At 31.4% G+C, this 26,354-nt stretch overlaps 1 protein-coding gene across 1 annotated transcript in view; it reads right to left on the reverse strand.

The window, feature by feature from the left end:
- Nucleotides 1–812: 812 nt before the first annotated feature.
- Nucleotides 813–26,354, reverse strand: part of LOC129219295 (probable E3 ubiquitin-protein ligase HECTD2) — a 122,376-nt gene continuing 96,834 nt past the window's right edge. Inside the window, exons 14-21 of the mRNA XM_054853637.1 lie at nt 14,103–14,191; nt 12,057–12,218; nt 9,886–9,960; nt 7,296–7,383; nt 5,797–5,903; nt 3,700–3,815; nt 1,033–1,176; nt 813–952 (exon numbers count right to left, since the gene is read on the reverse strand). Of these exons, the coding sequence (XP_054709612.1) occupies nt 832–952; nt 1,033–1,176; nt 3,700–3,815; nt 5,797–5,903; nt 7,296–7,383; nt 9,886–9,960; nt 12,057–12,218; nt 14,103–14,191 (902 nt within the window). The 3' untranslated portion in view covers nt 813–831. The remainder of the gene's footprint in view (nt 953–1,032; nt 1,177–3,699; nt 3,816–5,796; nt 5,904–7,295; nt 7,384–9,885; nt 9,961–12,056; nt 12,219–14,102; nt 14,192–26,354) is intronic.

Genomic DNA, 26,354 nt, shown 5'->3' on the forward strand with positions numbered 1-26,354 from the left:
CTCAAAGCTTCAGCATATGATACATTTTTCACCCATGAAGCATTCCATTTTCAACTTTCTAATTTACTGTTTTTTAAAAACTCATGCATCAACAGAATTGTTTCAGCATGGGAGGAAAATGAGGCCTCTTTACAAAACATGATAAGCCTATGTGTATGTGCATATATGCTGCCCACGGGGGAAAGCTTAAAAAATAGACTTACATGTATACATTCATATAAACAATAGCAAAAAGGAAAAGACAAGGTGACTAGACTTATAATGTAGAAGTCCCAAAATTATAAACTAAATTTAAAGAAGATAATAAAAGTGCTAAAGTTCCAAATCCCAAAAATTAGAAAGGTATAAACAACTGTTATATTTAATAAAAAGTCAAGGCTAGAAGATAGTATTTTAAAAATTAAATTTGGATTTTTCTTCATAGACCCAATGTTGCATCTGGTACCTTAGATAATGATAGACAATAGGATGATGGTTTGAGTATGTATGTCATTGTTATATTTTAACCATTACTTTTGTACAAAAAAATTGTAATACCTTTAACATTTACTAAGAAATATTGTGAACCCACCGATATTAACAGCTATTTTAGTCATTAAAGTTAGCCTATTATTTGTTGTCATTTTGTTCTTTAATAAACATTTAAATTTTCTACAAACAGTATATTACATATAATCCCTTCACCACAGAGTGGTGAATGTGAGCAACTTCTGTTAAGAAACATCATCAGGATAAAAAATACAGATTTGTACATTTTTGGAACAAAACACGTTAAATCACAGTAACAAGGCAACTTAGTTTCATCTTCTTGACTTCATCATTGCACGCATCTTACTCGAGTCCAAATCCTTCAGCATTTGAAATGGCAATTGTTAATTTTTCTCTTAAAATATCTCTGTTTTTGTACCTTGGTAAGACAAGTTGGTTGAAACAAGTGTGTGAGATTGGTAACCTGTCAAACAGATACATATGTAATTAATGAATTTTTGTTTACATATTTATAATCTAAATCAAATATATATTTGTACATACATGTCTGTATTATGATTTAGAGCAGATATTTTGAATGTCATCTCTCCCATTCCTCCAACAGGTACTCTGTCACTTCCCGTTGTAAACCGCAAAAATTGCTTTTGGAGGTCAGAGCTATAACTTTTTAGAATTTCCCAGAATTCTCTAATGAAACAGAAAATATATTTAAAAAATATCGATAATGATTCAGGCCAGAGTTCAACATATGAAATAATAATTACAATGTAATCCAGTAGAACCTAGAGTAAGCAAAATGAAGAGACCATACCTCCTTCTGTAAATTGAAAATTCCAAATAAGAGGTACTGAAAAACTTTCTTTAAATATGTTCGCATTTTTTTGTAAAAAAGAAAAAAAAAAGAAAATTGTCAATTAAGTAAGAAAATGTGCAATGTAAGACTTAATATAGTTAACTTTAATCTTTATTGTGTTGATAATAAGGTAGACAACTGTAGTTTTTGTTCTTTAACTGTAGACTGAAGTAAGGGAATGTGGAGCAAAATAAGAAATAGATAAGGTAACGTACCTTTTTGAAAATGAACAAATTGGAATTTTGTTTTGTAAAATACAGTACATAAACAATGAATATCCTTTTTTGAAAATTTTAAATTTCATTTAAAATATAGTTTTGTGTTACAACATTTTTTAAGCTCATTTCATTTTAGAATACATGAAAGCAAATTATATTCTGTAGGGCCCATTATAGGAGTATGCTTTTGTACTTCTTCATTTTCAGTGTATTACAATACTAGGTTTTTAGTGTCAATAGTCTTTTATTTACTTTTGTTGCTCCCATACCTTTTATTGTACTGATGCTGATTTTTAGATCATAACCGTAATGTTTGGAATGTAATGGTAAAGTTTAAACTGGTAGTTGATAAGTCTTGTTAAAAACCAAATCACTAAAATTTGTTAAATTGCATATGAATAATTGAAAATAATGCAGCAAAGAAGAATGCTAAGAAGTTTCAAAATCATGTGTAGATGATCATTTTGTTGTTAGAGATCAAATTCAAAATATACTGTGTTTAAATAATCAGAGAATATTTTGGGTAATCAAATTAATTTACATTAGTTATGTGTCTAAAACTTTCATTTAAAATTATTTTCATTACCTTTAATTCAGTTCAATTATTGAGCATCTGTAAACTATAAAGTAATGAATAGGTAACTTATACCTGTTTTACATTTATCATATAAAGATTGAAAGCATATCAGAATCAGTTCTAAGCCCTCTTTCTATATTAGTTTAAAATCATATTTTACTTTTAACTTTTATCGAGGCAGAGAAATTAGAATTGAACACTCAATGAATCGGTTTTTTTAGTAATGTATCTTTCTCAGAAATTAATATGTTAAGTCTTATGAAAGTTAAAGATGTAAAAATGCTCCTAAAATGCTATTTTTATTTTCCCAGTAAACTACTTGATTGTAGATTTGTCATCTGTTTTATGTTCAGTCATTCAGGGCATATTTGATCCACAACTTCCTGATTTTTACTGCCCGCCCGCATATATTGATTGTTATGCCAAGAGATACTCTAGCTATGTCAAAAAATATATATATAAATAAACAGAAGCATTGTATACTTACCCAAAATTAAGAAATAGTAATCAGGTTTTCAGTAATCAATTAATTTAAAAAATCTATTGATTCATCATTTATAAAGTAATCATTTTGACATTTCTATATTTCATTAGTTCTTCCCTTTTCTTTGGCAGTGCAATTTTTCTTCCTTATGTTTCTTTTTGTCCCTAGGATTTATCCGTACTTGACTATTGTTATCTATTCAAAGTTTGTTTCCTTAAACAAACTGAGAATTCAGTTTTTAGTTATTAGTCAACTTTGAGATGAGAAGCTAGAGAGGGTATGGGATTCTGTATTTTTGAAGTCAGTCTCAATTTAGGTTATAGCATTTACCAGTAGAGTAGTTAAAGAAAATAGGATGCTTTTTTATTATTAGTAGCCACTTTATCTAAATTTTTTATTTTAATGAAGACAACCAACCAATCTCAAGACACTAACTTTTAAAGGTGGGTGGGAAGAAAAGTACTGGCAAATAAGGCGTGTGCTAATATTTACATAAAATATGAAAGGGAGACTTAAAAGAATTAATATTGCTTCAGCGATCAATTTATACTAATTATGAAAACCATTTGAAATCAGTTAGAATCTGGTCAAAGTTATCCTGTTTTTGGGGTAACTTTGAACCATATGAAAAATTATTTTAATAAAACAAGAAAAAAAAATTGTAAATATTTTTAAATATACCCATTTTTTATTTCACAGCATCACAAAATAGCTATAATTTATTATATAGAGTATTGCATTGTAGGATGAGAGTTTTCAGTCTGGATCGTAACTGAGAAATCACTGTATTTATAATTGCATGCAGGGGATGGGTTTTTATAGCAAAGATTGTTTCATTCCACTTATTTATTTGGAAAGATCAATTACAATAACTATATTCTAATGTAAAAATAAAATATTTGTCAGGAAAAAGTACTTTCATCTGGTTTTTGTTATATAATATGAAAAATGAAGGGCTTTCCCAGATGTTTTTAAGATGATTGGTTATTTAGAAATACTTTTTGTAATGTTCTTACATTTTCAAGTCATATAATTCTGTTTGTGTGTTACTACATTTTCGCATGAAGTTTGTACTTACTTAATGATGGGCTCTTCTTCATGAAATCCATCATAAACTGTAACTTTTCTTAATTCATCCATATCAAGAGTTGGACACCCACACACTAGCATTTCTACTTCTTCAGGCCGTAACATCTATTGAGGCATTAAAAATTTATTCAACTCAAAACTTGTTTGCTTCAAAAGTAGTATAGTTTCATATGATTTTACATTTGATATTTTAGAAACTATCCTTTTGAAAAAAAAACCTATTTCCTTTTTTAAAATGTAGCTAAATCCCACAAGCATGATATGATTTTGGAAGTTTATTCAATATAACTAAAAAGTTTTTGTTTTGGGGGGTAGTAGTTTAAATTATAGAATTTAATATTTTAGACTGCAAAAGTGTCTCATCTTCAGCAGTTCAATCATATCATCTCTAAAAACGTTTAGGAAATTTTTAATTGCAGCAATAAATTCAACGTTGTTTAATGCATTTGCATCATAACTATTTCATACATTGTAATGTAAAACAGTTATAGATCAGCGAAAAATAGGAAAAATATTTCATGGACTGGCATTTATCTAGAATTATGAAACAATACATAAGTAGGGTTGACTGGGGTAATTGTGAACAATATCTGTAACTTCAATATTTACAATAATATTATGAAAAAACAACTAATAATGTAACTTTTAGTTATTTTGAAATATGCTATTAAACATTGGAAACAATCCTCCAGCTGCAGGTAAATGTATTTAATTACTGAGAAAAACATAGGTTTTTTTTTTCTAGTACCTTGGTTTGACAACGCACTGAATAAATTAAAGAAAAAAAAAATTGTGCTTCAATTTTATAGTAATAAATGCGTAAACCTACTTCTTTTGAACTGGCTGACTTGCTCAGATATTTATTTCTCCTGTTTTTCTTAACTTTAGCATTTTATTACAAATTCACAATTACCCCTTCATGTTGAAAATCTGAGTTAAATGTGAATTTAATAAAGAGGTAATTGTGAACACTGTTGACAATGCACTACAAGTATGTCCACAGAATTAATAATGTTAATGTAGAGGATGGCAAAATCATTGTTCAATTATTCCATTGCGCCAAAAACACAAAAACTGAGTTTGATGTATTTTCAGTTACTATTTATGATGTCATTGCTGTTTTATTGTTTTCAAGAAGCGAAGAATAACTTACATTTTTTGTGGATGTAAATGTACTTTGTTTTAAATCTCATTAACAAATGAAGCATTATTGTAATTCAGTTATTAATAAACCAAAGTGGTAATTTTTTAGACTTATGTTTGATACATTGAAAAGAAATTGTTTTTTCATATTTGTATAAAGTAATAAATTCTGAGTTCACAATTTAAATATCTATTTTTTTTTTTTTTTTTTTTTTGGAATTTATAAAATGTGTCATTTTTAGTTTGTATTAAACATCTACTATAATTTGTGTCTGCTATTTTCAATAAATTTGAGAAATTTGTGAGTGGTATTATTTAAGGGAGAATTAACGCTGTAAATGAAGGTATCATTTCCAAAGTAGGGTAAAAGTGATCATCTTGAATAGAGCTTTATATATCACCACAATTCCATTATAATACATTCTAAATAGCACTTTTGATCCCATTCACAATTACCCCAAAAATCATGTGATTTGCAAATCTTTTCCGGGTAATTGTTAATTCCTCATACAATTTTTATTCTTCTGAAGAATTTGTTTAAAATTTGTATGGGATATTCTGATTGATGTGGAAGTTTGAATATAAATATCAAAATGCAATATTTTTAAACTTTTTGTAAATTAATGATTTTTCTAGAAAACATCAAAAACCATCCACAGTTACCCCAGTCAACCCAATCTTAATCCTTTGCAAATATAATTGTCAGTTACTGCTGCTGCTAATTTTTCAAATAAATTTGATAATATAGTTACAGGTTGGTTTCTGTAAGAATAAGTGATTCATTAAATTGTAATCAATTTAAATAAATAATGGGAAGGGTTACATTTAAATTTTTGAAATTTTCATTGACCTGCAGCCTAGTATAAACTTTTCACTAGTGTAAACCTTGTTATAATTTAAAAGATTTTGATGCAATACTTTGTAAATAGCTTTGCATACTCACAATTAATGCATTTGAGGCACATACACTATGGAAGCCTAGATAAAAAGCTTTAAAAGGTTGATATATAGCTTTGTTCAGTATAAGCTCTGTGTATAGATGTACATATTCTGAAAAGAAATTAAATAGCATTACAATGCATAATAAATAAAATCCTGTAAATATAAAAGAAGTATAATTAGGAATTTAATCATAATTTGAAGATAAAAAAGCTAAATATATTTCTTCCATGCACAGCTACCATAAGATAGACTGAAAATGATTAACATTTGAATGCAAAAAAATAAATCCCTGAGATTCTTAGAGCACAAAAAACAAATTTAAATTACACACTTTTAGAATTTGATGCATTTACACAAAAATATAAACTTTGTTTTCTGTATATAAGAAGTGTAACCATTTGCATAAATACATGTTCTTTTCTTTCCTATTGTCTCTTCTTCCTTAATTATTGTTGAATTACAAGTTATTTGGGGTAAAAGGTTAAACATTTGCTGACTTACTTAACTTGTATAATTTGTTAAGCGGGAAATAATTTTTCCAATATCTTTTTTTTATTTTTTAAGTAAAGTATACTTGTCACATATACAGGACACACTTTTTTCATCAGTTTTAGACTTTCTAATTCGAGTAAAATTTCCTGCGAATCTATTGTTACAAATTTTTCTAATATGTACTTTGCTTCCCAATGAATTATTTTTTATTATTAGTTTCAAAAAGAAATGAATACTGTGTCACTTCAAATCAGACTGTTTGCCAATCATGTGTCAACTCTTATATTTTATTTTAAAAATGTAAAACTTAAATTTCCTAAATATGTGTGATTCCTTGGGGGAAAAAAAGTACATCATGAAATGAATTACAGAGCTGTCACGTGCAGGAAAAAGTCTGCTTTGCCATGGAATGGCTCTCATATTACTATACTCGATAAAAACGCACAAAATTGATTGAAGCAATGGTATGGTTAAACAAATTTTGCAGTGTAAACAGCAGTGATGTTCCCATCAATTTTTCTGACAGTATACTCCCAGTAATCCATTTTGCACAATATGTGTATGCGATCATATACATAATGTCTAAAAAAATTTTGAAAGTTTACGCCACATATGGAATATTTTACCCTATGGGAACACCCCTGGTAAACAGTAATTTTGGACTAACTGATGTTTTCTTTTATGAAAGAAAGGAAAAGAAAAATATATCCATCAAACATTCAAAGAGTTAAAACAGTTTAACTGATAAGTGAAACATTCAATTGTTTATAGTTCAATAAAATAATGTGCGCAAATGAATAAATTTGTTTGCTAGATTATTCTGGTGTTACTACTAAAAAGCATTACTTATTTAATACTAAAGCACAAGCTCTTTCTTATATTGATAAACTTTTGGTTTTGCAGTTATATATTTTATAAATATTGATCATACTTTCAATTTTTAAGGTTTTCAGTTTAAAACTAAAACAACATTATTTTTTTGTTTTGAAGTTCATCAAACAAAATTACCATGCCTGTTGGTATTTGTAACTGGAAGATTTTCACCATCTGCTTTGAGAACATGTGTCTTAACAGCTCCAAATTCTTCAACAGACACCTAATAAGTAAATACTTAAGTTATTAAATAAGTACTCAAACATGTGTGTTGTGAAACAGTTTGAAATATCTGAAGTTTTTTTTTTTTTTTTTTTTTGTCTCCCTCAGATTTATATCAATAATTCACAACAATGTAAAAATTAAAACCTTAAGAAAAGTAATACAGCCAGACCTCCATATATCAAAGTAGCAAATTTCTGGGGAAAATTTTGATATATAGAAACTGTCTTAGTTTATCATAAAAATCTCTTAAAACATTAAAATTATGGCTAATTTTTGTGTGAAACCCAATTTTTAATTTATAGGAGCATCAGATCAAATGAAAGTTAATTATTAAAAAGTTGAATGTGAAACATTTACCGAGCACTGCATAGTTTCTAAAAAACCAACTGTAATGCCCTTTCATGTTTTTGAGTGAAAGTTTTCTGTAAGTTTCAGTACTTTTATTACGACTTCCCAATTTCTCATAATAACAGGTATGCTGCTTGGGGAAATACTAAATTTATCAGAAATGAAATTTTTGTGTCTTCATACATCTTTATTCTTTGGCAATTCAACTTGATCCGCAACATTAGGGGATTTTCGTTTTGACAATCTTATCGAGAGAAAAATAAAAAATCAATCTACTTATTGAATGCTTTTCACTGAAGCTAAAAAGACTAGGAATGGTAATGGATAGACAATAGGGATAATTTGAAACTGAATTTACTGTATTACTGGTTGCAACTAAGATTTGAAATAAACTTGAGGGAATTTAAGATCTCCAGAACAGAGCAACGACCAATCTTCACTCCTTGACCCCAGATTCTTTGTGAGTTTCGTAGCAACTTTTAGTGAACATAATTTTCTCCCCTAACCTTCATTTTTCATGAGACAAACAATCTAAGGTGTAAAAAAAATCTACCAAATCTCGAAAATATTTTTGATGTATAGAGATTTTTTTGATATATAGAAGCAATTTTTCAATGGAAATTTGCCGGGATTTCAATGTATAGAAAATTTTGATGTGTAGAAGTTCGATGTATGGAGGTTCGACTGTATTTATCATAATTGTTGAAACAGTTAAAATACCTGAATTAAATTTCCAGGAAAAGATTGGGTATGATAGAACATCTATACTATTAAAACCTGTGAACCTCTGTCCGTGTTTGTAACCCTTTCTCCCCTGGACAGTCAATGTCTATCATGTCAATACTAGTACCCTTGGACACAGAACACCCAGGGAAAGCCATTACGCCCTGTCTCATCCCTCTAAGCCTTAAGGGGTTGGAGGTATGAATTGTTAAAAATGGTCTACAGGTCATCCCATTAGAAAAGCATTTGAAATCGTCAATTGTCACGCTCCGCAGGCAGCAAATAGGGTTTGACAGAGCAAAACAAGCAGGGGACAGTGCACTCTAGTAAGATGATGAACTAATGAGAAAATCAACATTTTTATTGGACAAAACTGCTTTTTTTTTTTGTAATATATTCTGTTGTAATGTTGATTTTCTTATTGTTTCCTAGCAAAGAATTTACTTCTTATTCTACTAGGATAAATACTGACCTAAATTGCTTCAAAATTAGCATTAATGAATGAATTAAGAACAAAAGTGGTGTACGTTAATAAAACACGATTTTGAGTAATTGGTTTAATAGCTACTTTTGCACTACTGCTGTTCCCTTTACAATTATTGTCTATTGGAAAATGATTGAATCTAGACTTACACCACTTTCGCATGAAGTGGAATGAGGTTAAAAGTTATTTCTGATGATGTAAATAGAAATTATTAAAAAATTGACCTACACCACTTTTGCTCTCAATTGCTCAAAAATCGTTCATGTATTAAAATTTATATGAACTTTCGTAGAAAAAGTTCCTTTAGAGTTATTTTTACTTCTGACTCAATAGGAAACTCTTTTCTGAGGCTTCTAGTACAATAGTTTGCATTAAATTGAAAGATGCTAGTGCTGTGTGTAATTTGACTCGCCCATTTCAGAAATCCATAAATTTTACTTTAAATAATTTTCAGAAACAAAGAACATCTTGTTTTTGTTATTGTTGTAGATCATTGTTTAAAATATAGTATTAGTACAGAATGGAAATTAAAGAGGTTCTGCTGATATTCCGTGTAACTTATCTTTTTATACAAAATCCGTAACTATGCAAACAATGTTCAATGAAATGTTCTATGAAAATAGATTTTGTTACACAGTTAAATCCTGTTACAATCAATGGACTACAATTTTTGTTCAGTGTGATGGAATTCTAGCAACATTATGGCAATAGTTTTAACAATAGTTTGACGCAATATAAGGTATTGAAACTTGTCCCCCCCCCAAAAAAAAAAACTCTCCTGGTTACCTGGTTACGAACTTTTAATAAAGGTAACTAACTATAACATGTTTATCTCAAAAGAGAAGCTTTTTAGTGATACCCTAATCATTCTAAAAGCTTTTTCATAACTTGTATTGTAAATTTTGCATTTTCTACTTTCTTTTGTTTATGAAGAAATATTCTTACTTGAAATGTCATACAGAAGTCCTCTTCAACATTTCCTTCATATGAAAGCAACTCTCGTAGTCCAATTGCAACATCCTATTAAAAATGTAATTAACAAAATTAATCATTGTATTAAAATGTTATGTAACTTAATCATTAGTTCTCTTTCCTCCTTAATTTCATATTTGATTTTGATTTCACCCTCATATTTCTTCTTAGCGGTGGTTGCATTTAAAATAATGATAAATTTACTCATGTGTTGAAAGATCTCTTTCATCACAGCCAAATTCTAAGAAAAACTTGTATCCTTCTTATAACAAAAGACAATGAGTTCAATAGTAGTGTATTAATACTACCAGATGTGTCATTCAAGTAGAAGATGTAGCCTTTTGCTGGTACAAATAGTTTTGAGTGCAAAAAAAATCCAGAACAAACAAATTTAACTTGCATCTACTTCATGGTAAAATGAGAATTTTCTATTGGTGTGAGTGAAAAACTGCCACGTTACCAGAAGATTGCTTTCTGGTAAATTATTTGTTTACTTCAGGGTCTATCTTTTCCATGAAGGTGGTATTGGCAAAATACTCTATTTAAAAAGAAAAAAAAATGGATGCACCAAGAAGTAGTTATTTGAATAAAATTTAATTTTACAATTTTGTTGATTGTGATGTGCAAATCATCCATGATTGTTTTAAACACATAAAGGGGAAAAAATCATTTAATAACTAACCATTCATGTTGGGATGAAGGGGTGGTCAACTGTTGGTTTGGTTGTCTGAAATGCTATTAGTGCCAGCCATAACATATGTTGGTTTAAAGTTTTTTCTTAAAACCAAAGTGATTACAAACATTTTTGCCTAAAATAAAATATAATAAAACTTTTATAAATAATTAAAGACAATCGACACATCTCGATAACTAATAATCCTTTTTTTTTCTACAAAAAGCATTCACTATTAATTGGAAAAACTATCAGGGCAGCCAAGTTAGAAATTACGACCCAGTCTTGTGGAATGGTTTGGCTGTGAAGTGTGGATTGGAGAGGGTGACTTGATGAGATGGGGAGAAAACTGACATGGTACCCTCCTATATTACTACTATTAGATATTACTTATATAATATATAATGTTCAATATTTCAGTATAACATCATGCTGGTGAGCGATTGCCCATTGACTACTTTTCTATTGGCCATCACTGGTAGGTGCTCATCTTCAAATTCACGTGTGATTACATCATCCACCCAACAGCCAATCCAAAGTTACCTTTCTTGACGGTTATATATATATTTACATAGGGAGATATGGTTTGATTTTAATGGTATGGATTTGGATGCTTACTGTGACGAAAAAGTGGTCGACTACTGGCTGACACTCAGTTACTGACAAAATCTCAGTTTTTAATTGTTATTCAACATATCTTGAATTGTAGTAAATAAAACAGAAAAATGATTAACTATTGTTAGTCCTGATGTATTTATTGACACATAGAAAAATTTCCCCCCTTTTTTTATCCTGTGAAACTAAGTAGCACCTCCTGCACTCACTTTCATATCCCCCTCAAACTGGAAACAAAATCCAACCTAATCCTCTTTTTTTCACTTTACAAAGTAAGTTGCTTGAAATTACGAAAAAAATGGACTGTTCAGCTAATGGTTAACCTTTCAATATTGTACAATATTAGGTCACCTTAAAGCAAACAGTAAGATATTCCTCGGATTAGAGATGTGAACTAATAATTTTTTCATATCTAATAATGAATACTTACCAATGCAGTAAAAAGTCATCATTGAAACCTTTTTTTTACAATCACGTAAATCCAAAAGTTTTTTCAGGACATTGAACACCGATAAATATTTCTCTCTACAAATATTTCTGTTTAATTTTGAAATAGAATAGAACTTGAAAAATTGTGTATTATGTTGTTAGTAGGTGGTAGCACAAGTTACAATAACTTTTCAAAATGTATTATGCTAAAATCCTGACTTACTGTAATCTAAAAGTGTTTCTTCAGAAATAACTACTTGTATGGTTAATATTTGTATGGTTAAATGTGTAAATTTATAATAGTTTTGCAGAAATTATTTACTGGTATTCAATGTAAACAATAAATAAATAAATAAATAAAATAAACATTGCTTATAAAGTATTCATAAGTGTGTGTATCCAGAAAGGAGATCAAATTTTATCTTACTGGCATCACTTCCGCTAGATCATCTATTCCGAATTTCCAGACTCCTACGTTGGCATGTTGTAAGTTTTGTGGCACAACTGGTGGACTGAGAAGTTTTTTGTAGCATGCTGTTGGAAAATGCAGATCTAAAATAATGGAATTATAGACTGCAAGTCCCATAAGCTTAGTAAGAAATTAAGGATTCATTTTTAACAGACAAGGAAGGTAGAAGATTACAAAACAAGAATGTCATAAGCTATGTAAAGTCTGTTACATTCTTGTAGTCATCTATATTACTTCAGTTATCCTCATATTTGGTTGTATTATAAACTTCACATTTATAGTAAAATACTGCCAAAGATTATTAGGAAATTTGGGACTGTCTAGAAAAAAAATAATAGCATAATGAAAAGTAAAAATAAATACGTACAAATAGAAGATAAGTATATTTTTCAAAGTTGTAAAAAAATTCTCTCTAGCAGTATTTTGTGAGTATGTAAAATATTGTTTAACGGAAATGATCCACACATTTTTACATTGGTTCTAATATGTATGAAACTAAGTTCAATAAAAGCTCAGATACCACAAGTTAAAACTAAAGTATAAAGTGCAACCCAAATTTATTATTCAAAAAGTTTGAGACTAGAGGCCATTCATGAATTACGTAAGGATGATTTTGGCAAGTGTTGACCCCCCCCCCTACCCGCATGTAAGGTTGCATAAAAATTTTCAAAACCCTCCCTTCTATCCTTACGTAATGAATTATTTACGTATCAATCTTTACGTTATCAATTCCGTTTTTCAAAGTAATAAATAACGAATCTTACATCACTGGAATTGTTATTAAATTAAACCTTTTTGGGTAAAGAAATATTTACAAAAAAGTTGGAATTTAGACTAAAAGATTTTTCGACATTTCTTTGTGTATGATGCGATACTAATTAAAAATAAAATACGCCATATATAGTGTGATTCTCTTATTATATTTTACGCTATTCATTCTTTGTAAAACAAATAAAAAAACAGCTCATCCTAATACGTTTTTTACCTTCCAGATACAAATGAAATATGACTCCTGCTAAACCACTTGACTACGCGATTTCTAATGTAAAAATATAGACTTGAAAAATATTACGTAATAATGGGTTTGACCCCCTCAAAGTTATGGTATGTAGAGATTTTTCTAACTCCCCCTCCCCCTTGGAACCCTTACATAATTAATGAATGGCCCCTTACCGCTCGAATCAAATAGCAGCAGCGGCATATCAAAAAAAGAAAAAAAAAAGGACGCTCAAGTTGTATTTAAAAACTTCCGAAATATACTTAATCTTTTTTTTATAATTTAATTCATTATTATTATTATTATTTTAAGTATATTTTCAAAGCTATATAGCCGGTTTTTATGATGAACCCGTGATGTAAATATTGTTCCGTTATTCCTGAATCAATGAAAAATTGGAGAGATTTTTAGAAGTGATCATTAGGTTAGAATTTAGTTGAAAAAGTGATTTTTTTTTTTAGAGTCTATGCAGTTTTCTAAGATTTCTGTAATTTGTTTTAAGATGTCGGTTTTATAAATATGTGCTGGTTGGGCCATTGTATTTCATAACGTCCTGTCAAAAAAGAAAGTAAAAAAAAAAAGCTTTAAATACAAAAATGATTGAAACAAAATGTAGAATAACAAGTGTAAGGAAATTTATTTACTGACTATTTTATTGATCCATAATATTAACTACTTTGGCAGCATCTGAACCTTGTGCTGTATTCTTTGTTAAGTTATATTTTCGAATTGTTTTGTGATTAAAGAATCTAATCTGAATAAAAAATAATTTTTTTTTTACTTATTTTAAAAAGGATCATTTGATGACCTGAATTGTAAAACGGAGTAAGTTAGTTTTTTTTTTCTTCCAGCTCTCTAGCCCATTTCCATTTTCGTATTTTTACATTACAGAAGCATGTGGCACTCAATTATTTCAATAAAACAATTTAACTCGCGAAACAAGTAATAATTCTTTCAAAAGGAGCATTCATCTAAAATAGATTAAGCAAAGTTCAAGTAAAGGATACGACACCTATGAGATTGTACTCCCTGAGATTTCCAGATTGTGATGTACTAAACCAATAACATCTGGCTTTGTTGTGGTACACGAACATACCTGAAAAACATAAAATACATTTCAGAAAATGTTATGCTTTAAAAAAGTATCTTATTTTCCATTGTCATTTCTGAAAATACGGTTGAGATTTTTTTTTTTTTTGGAATTTAAAGGAGAGTTGGAAGGAATGGGACGTCAGCATTCACGCCGAATTTAAAATGCAAAAACAGAAAAGAAAAAAAAAACCTAGAGTGTGGCCAGTAGCAGCTTTAGACTCTTTCTTATTTTTTAATCTGCTACATCTTGAACAAGCTAAAAATAATTTTTTCATTTTATTTCGGAAAAAATGCAGTTGTCCCAGATCTCATTCTTTTCAACTCTTCTCTAAGTAAAATAAAAAATGCAATGATTGAAAACGAACGCTTCCATTTTAATAAAGTGTCGAATGTTTACTACTTCGAAAATTAGGTACTGCGTAGTTAATTGAGTGTGTTCTAAATTCTAAAATCTTTGGGTGCCAGCATGAACTTTTTGAAAGGTTCGCACATTATTTGTCTGTGACTATCGTGTTTCTTTAGAATAGGTGCGTCAAGGACAGTGGCGTAGCTAGGTTGGGGTAGGGGGCGGTCCGCCCTGGGCGGCATAATTTTGGGGGCGGCGATTTTGCACCTTTGATGTGAAAAAAGTCTAAATAAAGAAATCATTCTTTTTGTCAATTACTGAAGGCAAAGAACAAGAAAACCCTTCGAAATGTAAGATTTTGGAATGACTAAACTCCGCTTCTCAGTGTTCAAAGTTGAAATATTTCCGTAGTGAACCCTTGAACCTTCCTAATTCCCTTAACGTTGTCTACCTAAATATAAGCTTAAATTGTATTTTTAAAACTTAAATTTCGGAATTTTTTTTGTAAAAGAACGCGAGTTACTAACGTCAACGAAGGCTAAAATTGATTTCACTTTTGATAGAGATTTGTGAGACAACCCCGCCCCCTCCCCTCAAACGTTACTTTAAGCTGCGATTTTTGATGTAAATTTAGAAGACTTCTCCGGGATAGACGCCTGACCCCCCCCCCCTCCTTTTTTTAAGAAGAATACCAATTAAGTTAGTTTGCTTTCTTCCTTAAATAAAGTTTTCAATTCTAAGTTCAATAATATTTGGTGGTTTAATGTATTGGATAATATGTTTTAATAAAAGGGCGGCAAACAGAGACACCGCCCCGGGCGACAAAAACTGTAGCTACGCCACTGGTCAAGGATACGTTTCTTTCGTCGCCTCCATGGAAACGGTAAAAGAAATAGCAGTGCCACTCTTACTTTTATTCGCATCAGTTAAGGAGCCTCATTGAAATATAGTGTTAGTTCTTGCAATTTCAAAATTTACACGTTCTTAATCGTTTCAGTTAGAACAAAATTCTAGATAACAAAATTGATGATGATTATTACAACATGTGTCTCAAAACTAATTTGAAAATTATGTATTTTCTCAATCATCTTTAAAAATGTTTAAGCATTTAATACTTGATTATGTCTTTCAGCACTTTTTTTTTAATTTAAAAATGTATTTTTTCCGATGAATATAAAATAACTTTGACTTAAATCTTTCTATTACTATTATTATAACTAGAAGAATAACCAACCATTTTATGCGATGCAGAACCAACGAGAGGGAAAGTCCGTAATGCCGTAACCATGACGACCAGAAGGGAAAATGGTGTAGCATGGGAAAGTTATTTGGCCTTGACACGCCGATTCTAAATGCATCGACTCTTTGCCAATAATATCGCTATTAGAATGGAGCGGGGTGGAAAAATTGAGTTCGGATACCAAAACGAAAACGGGTAACTTTCAATAAAAATACCAGTGATAACAGGGGTGCCCCCCCAAAAGCAAAGGCACACCCCCTAAATATCGTGAAGACTCTTCCCAAAACTCAAGAGTACCCCCAAATGAAAAATTACTCGTCAACCCCTTCCCCCTAATAATTTCAATGGCGCAGTCTGCGCCATGACCCCCTCTAGGACTTGATAACTTGAACTCGGATGGGTAAGGTCTTACACGAGTCCGTTTATTAAGATAAGGATGTGGAAGGCTAGTTTGTTTCATCAATAATAGGTGATTGTTTTTGGACTTGAGCCAATATACCAACTGCTCTTCTTTCTCCTGATTCAGAAATGAACTCTCTTAATGTTTAACGTTGTTATTAGAGCCATACTTTAACCGCCGGCAACCAAGATTTGAAAATGTGATTTATTATATATTACCTTTTCAAGAGAATTATTGTGGTAAATTTTGCCTTTAAAAAATAATTCAAGTACTTATTAACTCATCCATATTTAATCTTTTTTCTTTCTCGCGCGTTACATACACATGACTACTGGCAGCAGCACGAAAAATAATCGAAATGAATATGCATTTAATTGATAAAGCCGCTGAATCTAACGAACAATCCTTTTCAGGTTCAAACCAAACTGCAATTGCTTGCAAAAAAGAAAGAAATCTAGTTGGACTGGTTCTTGTAGTTTTGTAAATATGGTATTATTTTCATTACATTGATTGCATTTAATACAAAGGCTAGTTCTATAAATAAGGTAGGTAAGGGTAATAAGGCCAACCTAAGGGCGATTTGAAATAAAATAAAAACTATGTATCCGAATCAACAAACTGTAGTATTAAATAAAATGTAGATCAGTTACTACAAGAAATTAACAAAAAATCATCAGTTTTTCAGAAAACAAGCATGAAACAAAACATTTTTTAAAACTTTGTCATTTGGCCTTATTATAATATGTTAGGATAATAAGTCCTATGAACCTTAACACTCTTAAATGATCAAAATAAGCTTCTAACATTGATAATTAAGATCAATTGTAATATTTATGCATTAATCATGCTTTAAAGTATTCAAAATGACAAAAAAAAAAAAAAAAAATCTTTGTTTAACGACCGTCAGAGTACTGAAAATTATTTGTCATAGATGTCACACCGACGCATTCCTTATGATATCATTGCCGCATTTTAGATATAGTCTCATGTCATTAATCTTATCCTCTCACAAGTGTGTGACTGTACCAAATAGCATAGTTTTCATTAGCATCATTTCTTTCATTGAGGGCTTACGTCTTTTTCTTATTTTCTTCTTTTTCTTGTTTCTGTCAAACAAGTCTTTGATGACTTTCTCTGATAATTAAAGACTTTTCTTCCAACATTTTTTTTAAATCATAATTTTTTGCTTGTCTTTTTCATCGTCCGAACTACAACCGTAAACCATGCGGTAAAACTTTTTAGAAGGTCTGCTTGGGGTACTACTATAACACTGAACCAATTAGTAAATAGTCGTAACTACTTATAAACATCTATAATATATTGAGAAAGATTTAAAAGAAGATGTAAAACTGACAAACATTGTTGCAAAAACAAAGGAGCATAATCAGGCCTACGATCAAATTTGGTAGACCTTATTAGCCGCTGACATCGTGCACAAAGACGTACACAAAAGTACAGTAATTGGTTTATATATATAATTCAGATATCAAATATCGATAGAAGCATTGACAACAGAAAGCTTGAGCGCAAAACTATATCTCTAATAGTGTAATATTACAAAAAATTATTTAACATTCAGTCGGATGATTTTTTATTTTTCTTGTTACACAACCGCTCCGCGCAACCGCAGCGCGTTGCACTGGTCGCAACAAGAGAGCAACACGTCGCGACCAGTATGAAGTGCCATCTATGAGTGTTAGCTACCTACGAGTGCGTCCTTGAGTGGATACGAACATTTTAAATTATTTTCGTTGTTTAGGCCTTATTAGCCGACAGGCCTTAATACCCTCACCTACCTTACAAGCACTAGATGAATTTATTTTATTTTTTAATTACGAGTATTGATCTCAATGACGCAAAGTCGAGTTTTTTTTTCAAACTCAGTTGATCACTTTCTTTACATAGAGGAAGTGGTCCAGAAACGGGCCACCACTTTCATTTTTTACCTACTAATTTACCTGTTCCCTCTAAAAGGATCATTTTGGTGCCAATAACACTTAAAAACATTCATGAAGGTGATCTTAGGGTTAAAAAACCATTACACCAGTTTTAAGTGTTTTAAAACTTCATGATTACGAAAAAAGGCAAAATCACTTTTTTCAGGAGGTGGTCCAAAAACGGGCCACTTGAGGAAAAACTATTTTATCTCTTAAAAAATAAATAGAAAGCATGAAATTTTAATTAAAAAAAATTATTAAATATCATCTTGGATATTTTTATGAAAAATAAAAATCATTTATTTCGTTTTTTAGTTGTAAAAGTTACAAATGTAGTAAACCTTTTTTTTATTCATCTCTCACACTTGGATGTCTAGCCTTGCAGCAGAGAATCTACACTTCTGTTATGTCATTTGAAAACAATCTGTCGTAAAATATGCATCTACATTGCCATCATCAGATTTATCAACCAACTCGTCATCCTTGTCGTTGCCATCAGTAGGAAGATCAATGTGGTCTTCTTTCGAGCCCGATTACTGTCGTTGGGATTTCCTCTGACTTGTTGGCTTGACTTGAAGATTTTCTCTCTTCACGGGCAACTGATTCCCCGCTCACAATTTTTCGACTGTTGTTCAATGTAAAGCCCTGGATCCGTCTCTTAAGTGGCGACACACTTTGATCCATGCACTGCGCGCCGCTTTCGACTGCGATTGGAGGTGGGCAATCACGTGGGTTCAGTCCTCCATTTTGTGTCGTTGCCTATGTGATTTCACTGTGCGGAATACTAGATATTTTCTCTTTGCTATTCGTATTTTTCATCAAACGCTATCTTTAATGTAAAGATGCATTGGTGTAGTGCATTAAGATGTTCTAACAGTTCAAAATTACTATATCGAAGTACATTGAAAGATTATTTATGTATTTTAAATGTTTTCATGAATACTGCTGCGCAATTTCAGATACTTTATGAAACTCTTGTTGAAATTGTAATATTTTTTACTTTTCATGAAACTGTCTGATGGTTTGTTAATTTTCATGGGATAATAAGGACATTCACTAAAATCATCATAAATATAGTTCCTTCAAATATTGTAAAGCTCAACTATGTAACAGCACCTATGCAAGCAGTAGTAAAATATTTGCCCTGTTTTCAAAACTGATTTTTCTGAGTTCAAGATAACAAAACCGCCAAAATTTAAATATACTAGTTATTTTATTTATTTTTAATATAAATTTTCTATTGTTTAGTTAGTTTCAAAATGTCTCAATAACTGTAGCAAAAATATTTTAAGAACACGTCGTTTTGCTTTTAATTGTGTCATAGCCATGAGTTTCAGTGTGTTGCCAAGTTAATTATTTATCTATTTTGCTCGTAAAAATTAAGATATTAAAAGTATGAAATTATTCATTAAAAAAATTAAGCTTCTTTGAGATTACAGTAACATGTAACTTAAGCCAAGTTATATAATTACGTAAAGATTTTTTTTTTTTTTTTCTAATTTTTTTTTTTTTTTTGCCCGGAAAGAATCTGTTTTCGTTTAATTTTTATTTTGATGTGAAAACTTTTTTAATAAATAAGATATATATATATATATATATATATATATATATATACATATATATATATATATATATATATATATATATATATATATATATATATATATATATATATATATATATGATTTATCCCAGTATCTGTTATTTTACAAATTCATTATTACTATTTATAACAGTTCGTCACAGATGTAATCTGCACTCTTTTATTTGAATTCCTATTGGTATCAAATATTTCAATTATTATTATTTTTTTAACATTGATTTAAAACTGGTTACATTTTATTATCAGTTCGTTGAATTTTTAAGAACTAATAGTATCCTTGAAAATCAGGTTTAAATGAAAGGCATTTTTTAATGTAAAATCGCCATGAGAAACAAGAAAGTGTTGGTTAAAAAAAATCGCTGGTTTTGAATTCAAGAGAACGTAATATCGCGATTCGTCCATTAATTTTTCTTTGATGGAATCAATAACTAACATTCTTCAAAAAATGTGCAGGCGTGCCTAAAAGAATTATTTTGATCCAGGAAGCTTTTTGCGAAATAATAGCTTTTTCCTTTTCAGCTTATAAAAAATGAAAAATGAAAGAAATCATATCGTAGTTTCTTGAGAAAATCATGATATTAATGGAGGCGGTATGTAATATGAATTGTTATCTCAACTGTATCATAGCTTCAAGAACAATCAGCAACTGCTTCGAAATCCACGCAGAAATTGTCCTGAATTTTTCAGTAAAACTTATATGTTTAATAGCTATAATTTTCTTAATTAAATAATATTTTATAGCTAAAATACTATAAAATAACATTAAAACATCAAATGAGGTATGGGTATATTTTTTTATTGAATAACCTTACCCTCGTGTTATAATCATTACGACATTGTTCCTAAAATTAAAACCGCTAATTGTATAGCATTTCGGTAACATTATTATGGTTTAGTATTTAATTGGCTTGAAACGTTAAAGATGTTTTACGTCCACATTCAAAGTATATTGGTACATAATATGTATGTTCTTAGAAGTGGATCATTAGCTTAAGGGATCCTTAAAAAATTAAAAAAAAGACATTTTAAAATAAAATAATGAAAACTTTGTTACGAAACACCGTATGTGGCAGGGGGAATTAGGAGGTGCTATTCAATTTCCCGGGTCCCCTCCGAGAGATTGTTCTGTATCCGCCCCTGGTTCTACTACACCAACTTTCTAATAATAAAACGCATATTTAAAACACTTCAAGTAATTTGTAACTCAGAAAGTCTATATGGGGGAAAAAAAGAAAGTACTCTTAAAAGTAGTCGAAAATTTCTTCAAAACACCTTTTTACTAATATTCGGTTTAATAATAAAAAAAAAAAAATATTTTACTAAGGTAAAATTCAACATTTTTGTATGTATATTATCAGTTACATAAGTTACGATCAAAAATCTGCAAACATTCGTTGATAAAAAGATACTTTTCAATGAGCGAAACTCTGCATTTTTCTACTGTTGAGATAGGGAGAAAGTTGCGGAACGACACAAAATGGCGGACACTGGAGAGTGTCGCCACTTAAGAGACGGATTGAGGGCTTTAGTTCAATGCACGCTCCACACTTTTCCCCAAGGTGATCCAGTGATGATGCGAAATTTCAGATTCTTTCCCTTTTTTCTAGTTCTGGAGTCCCCCATAGATCTTAAAATAGAATAGATGTGCCTTCTCCCTACTTTTCTCTTCAGAGCGCGGGCCAACATTCCCCGTTGGACATCACGTGATCAAGGGACACCCCGCACAAGAAACTGTTTCCCTTATCGAAGAGAATCACTTTGCGCTGCGATCATTTGCACAATTAAGGGAAATTAAAGCATTTAACCCATGGGTTAAATGCTTTAAGCATGGGTTAAATTAAAGCATTTAAGAAATTATTAAAGAAAAAGGGAATACTCTGTCCCTCACGTAACACCTCATATATTTCACTAAAAGTAATAATTAAAAAAGGTAACAATTTTTTTTCATTAAGAAATCGCAAATGTATTTGTTGTACTTTTGCAAAAAACGTTCTTTGTTACCTTTTTAAGTTATTACTTTTTAATGAAATGCGGGACAAAATGACAGCTTTTTCATGGAATAGTCCATTAGATATTTTCCCATCATAACTTTTGAAGCAGGCGCACAAGCTATTTAAACTTTTTTTTCAAGTGCTTTAAATACTCAGTAGAAAAAGACGTCTTCAAAAATTGACCTTATAAATTTTCTTTTATTTCAATCAAATTTTTCAAATACAGATAAATAGTTTCAAAGCGTGCTTTTTCCCACAACTTTTGAAGCCAGTTCAACAATTTAACATAAAACCCTATCTGAAACCATAAACCACAATTAGAAATACAAATGTAAATAATATCGAATATCAATTAACTCAATTAAATAATATTCTAATATTCGCATGCGTTTCACACCAATACTACATTAGCCAAACAAATAACTTTGGTTTGTTCCTAATTTTTAAGCAACTTCAGTGTTTTTTTTTTTTTAAGTACTCAGAAAATAAATTCATTTGCAGTTATAAACTACATGAATGGTCATTTGACTTCCGCCCCCTCCCCAATTTTTCTTTTCTTTTTTTTCTCGTTCCATAGAATATGATAATTTTGACAATTTAAACTCGAGGGTGAAGAAAACTAGCGATTATTGTCCCTTAATAATAGTAATTTTGTTACTTTCCTACTTATTGGTCTTTGTGAATTATTTTCATTGTTTGAATTGACTGCGCGATACATTCTAACGCTTAAATATTTAGTAACGATTGATTTTATAAACTTGTTAACGAGAAAATCTGCTGCTTCTCTTTGCAACATATGCTTATTTAAACTTAGAAAAACGGAATTAGAAATTTTTCTCATAACTCTTGTGGTCTCATGAGTAACATTATATTTTTGTGTTTTACTCCCAAAACTTTTTCACATTCTCTCTCAGTTGTTCTTCACGAATGTACATATTTCAATGGCTGTAATCTTGCAACAAGTTATCATACTTGAATGTGTCCCAAAATTCTTAAATTTTATTAGGCCTATTTTTCGGTTGGTTGTAGTTGAGATTGCGTTGCAGTCGTCGCAGTTCACAACAGAGTGCACTTGCCGGACAAAAAATCCAGCGTAGTCAGAAACATCATTAATATACTACGTCATGTTAATTGAGATGATTTCTGAATTTTAAAAATCGTCGTCAAAGGAATCGGAAGAGAAGGCTTTCTTTCAAAGCATTTTTGTTACGCTTCAAATTTAATCTTAGCATTTGAAGGTTGTCAAAATCCGGTCTAGGAAGATTGGGCGCCGAGCACTTTGGGCGCCGAGAACTTTGGGCGCCGAGCATTTTGGGCGCCGGGAACTTTGGGCGCCGAGCATTTTGGGCGCCGGGAACTTTGGGCGCCGAGCATATTGTGCCCAGTATTCCCGGGGCCTGAAATGCTCGGCGCCCAATGTTTCCGGCGTCCAAAATGCTCGGTGCCTAATGTTCCCGGCGGCGAATTTTGAAACGCTCTCAATGCTTACGTTACGTTGATTTTTTTTTTATATTCTTGAGAATAGTAACTGAAATACGATCTGAGTGTGCTTCTCTTATGTTGTTGATGTTTTAATTTATTGCTTTTCTCTGAACAATATGTTGAAGATTTTGGTTAGTTCATAAAGTTTTTTAACAATAAAAATGTCGTGAGAAAATCTGTAAAAAATACTACCATTTAATGATCTAAGAAATACATTTTATCTCAGGAAAGAATATAATCCTTTTCATTTAATTTGTATTTTCCCTCCATCTGTCTCAGTTTTTAGTTTTATTAAAAAAAAATAAAAAGGGGAAAGGATGGGTGGGAAGATGTTGAGTCACTGCTCCTATGCTCTGTGGGGCTCGTGAGAATTTGAGCGACCAGTGTCAGCCTTTGCACACTCCCCCCCCCCATTTCCTAGAAAAAATTGAAATGACACGTTTGGCTACCACCAACTACTCGCAATCAGTAGTCATTGGTCCCAGGAACTGTAGGTTGTAGTACAGCGAAGTCAAACTAAACAGAATACTATGTAAATCTGTTCTAACTAAAGACAAACTATTCATCATGCGCAAAGAAAGTTCCCCTCTATGTACTACTTGTTGTATTATAGAGGACTTCGAACATCTGATGTGGACTTGCCCAGATAACTCCTTAAATAGACAACATATCATCTCTATCTTGAACACTAAAAATTTCTCTCATGACGATGTTTTCCATCCAGACGTTCTAGCGATCCCTTCTTACGGGAGGGCCGTGTTGAAGATGTTCTGTAGATGCGTTTAAGAGGAGGGATGTTTGGTCCTCCTCTCTTTTCTCTCGCCAAAGTGGATTATTCGTAGTTAGTGCGAACTGTGTGAATTGGGGTGGAAGGAATCTGTTTCCATATCGCCTATCTTTTTGCGTGGAAACGCCGGAAAGAAGAAGAACTGTAGGCTGTTCCATTTCGATTGTTTTATGCTCCGAGCTTGTGTCACTCCTTAACTGTACTACATCATTATAGTCTAATAGGTTGTGAGTAGTTCATTTGTATGCTAATGATAATAATATATTCAGAGCTCTAAAAAAAAATTTTTTTTTTGGCCTTGTTAATTTTGCCTGAATGAACTGAAAATTGATAACAATTTGCAGATTGCACCAAAATCTTAATTATATTAAAATGTTCCCTATCAAAGGAGTTTACATCAAATATTGTATAATTGACTTTGAATTCATAGCACCTGTGATAGTTAAGTTAGAGGGGGGAGGGGAGCCAAAGTGAGTGCCCCTGGCTAGTGCATTCTTGCACCCTTTAAACTTGTTCGTTTCCGTTTTTTTCCCCTTACATTCATGGCATGTGAAGCAATCCGGAAAACTTGCAGAAGGGGTTGCTATTCATGTTTGTATTGTAATTAACTCTGCATTTGGAGCACTTCAGAAGTGATTGGTAGTCGGGGGGAAAGGGGGGGGGGAGGCTCTTGAGCCAAAGTAAGCACCCTACAACTTGTGAGCCACCCATGTTTTTCTTTTTTAGGTTCAAAGCAATCCATATAAGTTTGCAGAAGGAGCTTGCAGTTTCTTGCATTATAATTAATTTTGAATTCATGGCACTGTGGAAGTGGAAGGAAAATTGGGGGAAGGGCCAGATCTGAAGCCTAAGTGAGCGCAAGATATGGCATGCTTCTCCATGACATTCAATCGTCTTCTCAACTTCATACTTTGTGCAGAATAGGGTGCTGAATAAGATTCAGTGCAAAGGGTTGTGAGAGCCCATGGTGCCCCTACCAATCCTTACGCCCTTATGAATGGAGAACCTTTCAACAGAAGACATTTTGACAAAACCTTATTCTTTTCAAAGTCAAAGAGTCGGAGTCATTTTTCCTCCAATTCCTCAGCCTTGGTTACCACCTGCTTTCTCGACACTAACTGGCTTATTAGTAATGGCAGATTAAATCAATTAAATTACCTGTCTTATTGGTAAACTTGCTGCTAGTAAGTGTATTTCATTTAATGATAGTTGCTTCGAAATAAAAATTTTTTGCAATTGCTAATTAACAGTGAAATAGGAATCAAACAGATCAAAGTGATATGGCATCAAAAAAAATTGAGAAAACTGCAAGAAAGGCCCGCATATCTTTCAAGATTCAAGACAGGAACTTAACATTTTGTTTGATTTCTTCTTCCAATTTGAAAGTTAATGATGATTATGAGTAAGATTTGAAGAAAAACATTTTTTTTTTACACCTTTGTCAATTATGCATGTATGACAATCCAGAGACTACAATTTCATCCTTGTTATGGACTCATCAGTCTGGAATAGTCAATCACCAAGCTGAAGGCAGATGTCATCTCATTGACGCTAAGAGTGCCAACAAACCGGTAACTAAATTTAATTGAGCAAATCACAAGGGTTCACAGCAGTGGTGTGCTTCAACTAAACAATCGAAGGCAATGCATGGGTATAAAGCAGAAAGTTACCGTCCTTAAGACTGGGCTAGGGCAGAACTACATGCAATATACTGACATTCCCAGTCATGATATCCAGAGACTGCAGTTTCATCCTTGTAATGGGCTCATCAGTCTGAAATATTCAAGAACCGAGCTTGAGAGGCAGATACGAGACTCGTTCAGCTTGAATGAGATGATTTCCGTATGTTGCCTGTAGTTCTACCTTAGCCCTGGCTAAAAGGTGGTAAACTGCTTTATACCCATGCTTTGCTTTCAATTGACGAGTTGAACTGCACCATTGCTGGGGACTCTCGCTGGTGTGTTAATTTTAATTTAGCTACCAGTCTGTTGGCACTCTAAGCATCAATGAGATGACATCTGCCTCCAGCTTAGTTATTGACTGTTCCAGACTGATGAGTCCATAACAATAACGAAACTGTAGTCTCTGGATGTCATAACCAGGCTGTAGGTATATTGCATATCTACCTTAGCCCTGGATAACTTACTGCTGATCCTGGTTCCATACATGTTTTTCTACAACAATGTAATTGTCTTTAAAAGTTGTGCTGTAATTAAAGTCACTGAAATAAAGTACTTTTTGAATACATATCTGTGCATTAAAAAACTTTTCAAAAACTAATTAAAAAGTATGGCAAAAATCAAATAATCTTAGGATCCTGATTTTGCTTCATTAGTTCTTTAAAACGAAAACGTGGACACTTTAACAACTTTAATTTGGTT

Source organism: Uloborus diversus, chromosome 3 (genome assembly GCF_026930045.1).
Source record: "Uloborus diversus isolate 005 chromosome 3, Udiv.v.3.1, whole genome shotgun sequence".
Taxonomy (NCBI): Eukaryota; Metazoa; Arthropoda; class Arachnida; order Araneae; family Uloboridae; genus Uloborus; species Uloborus diversus.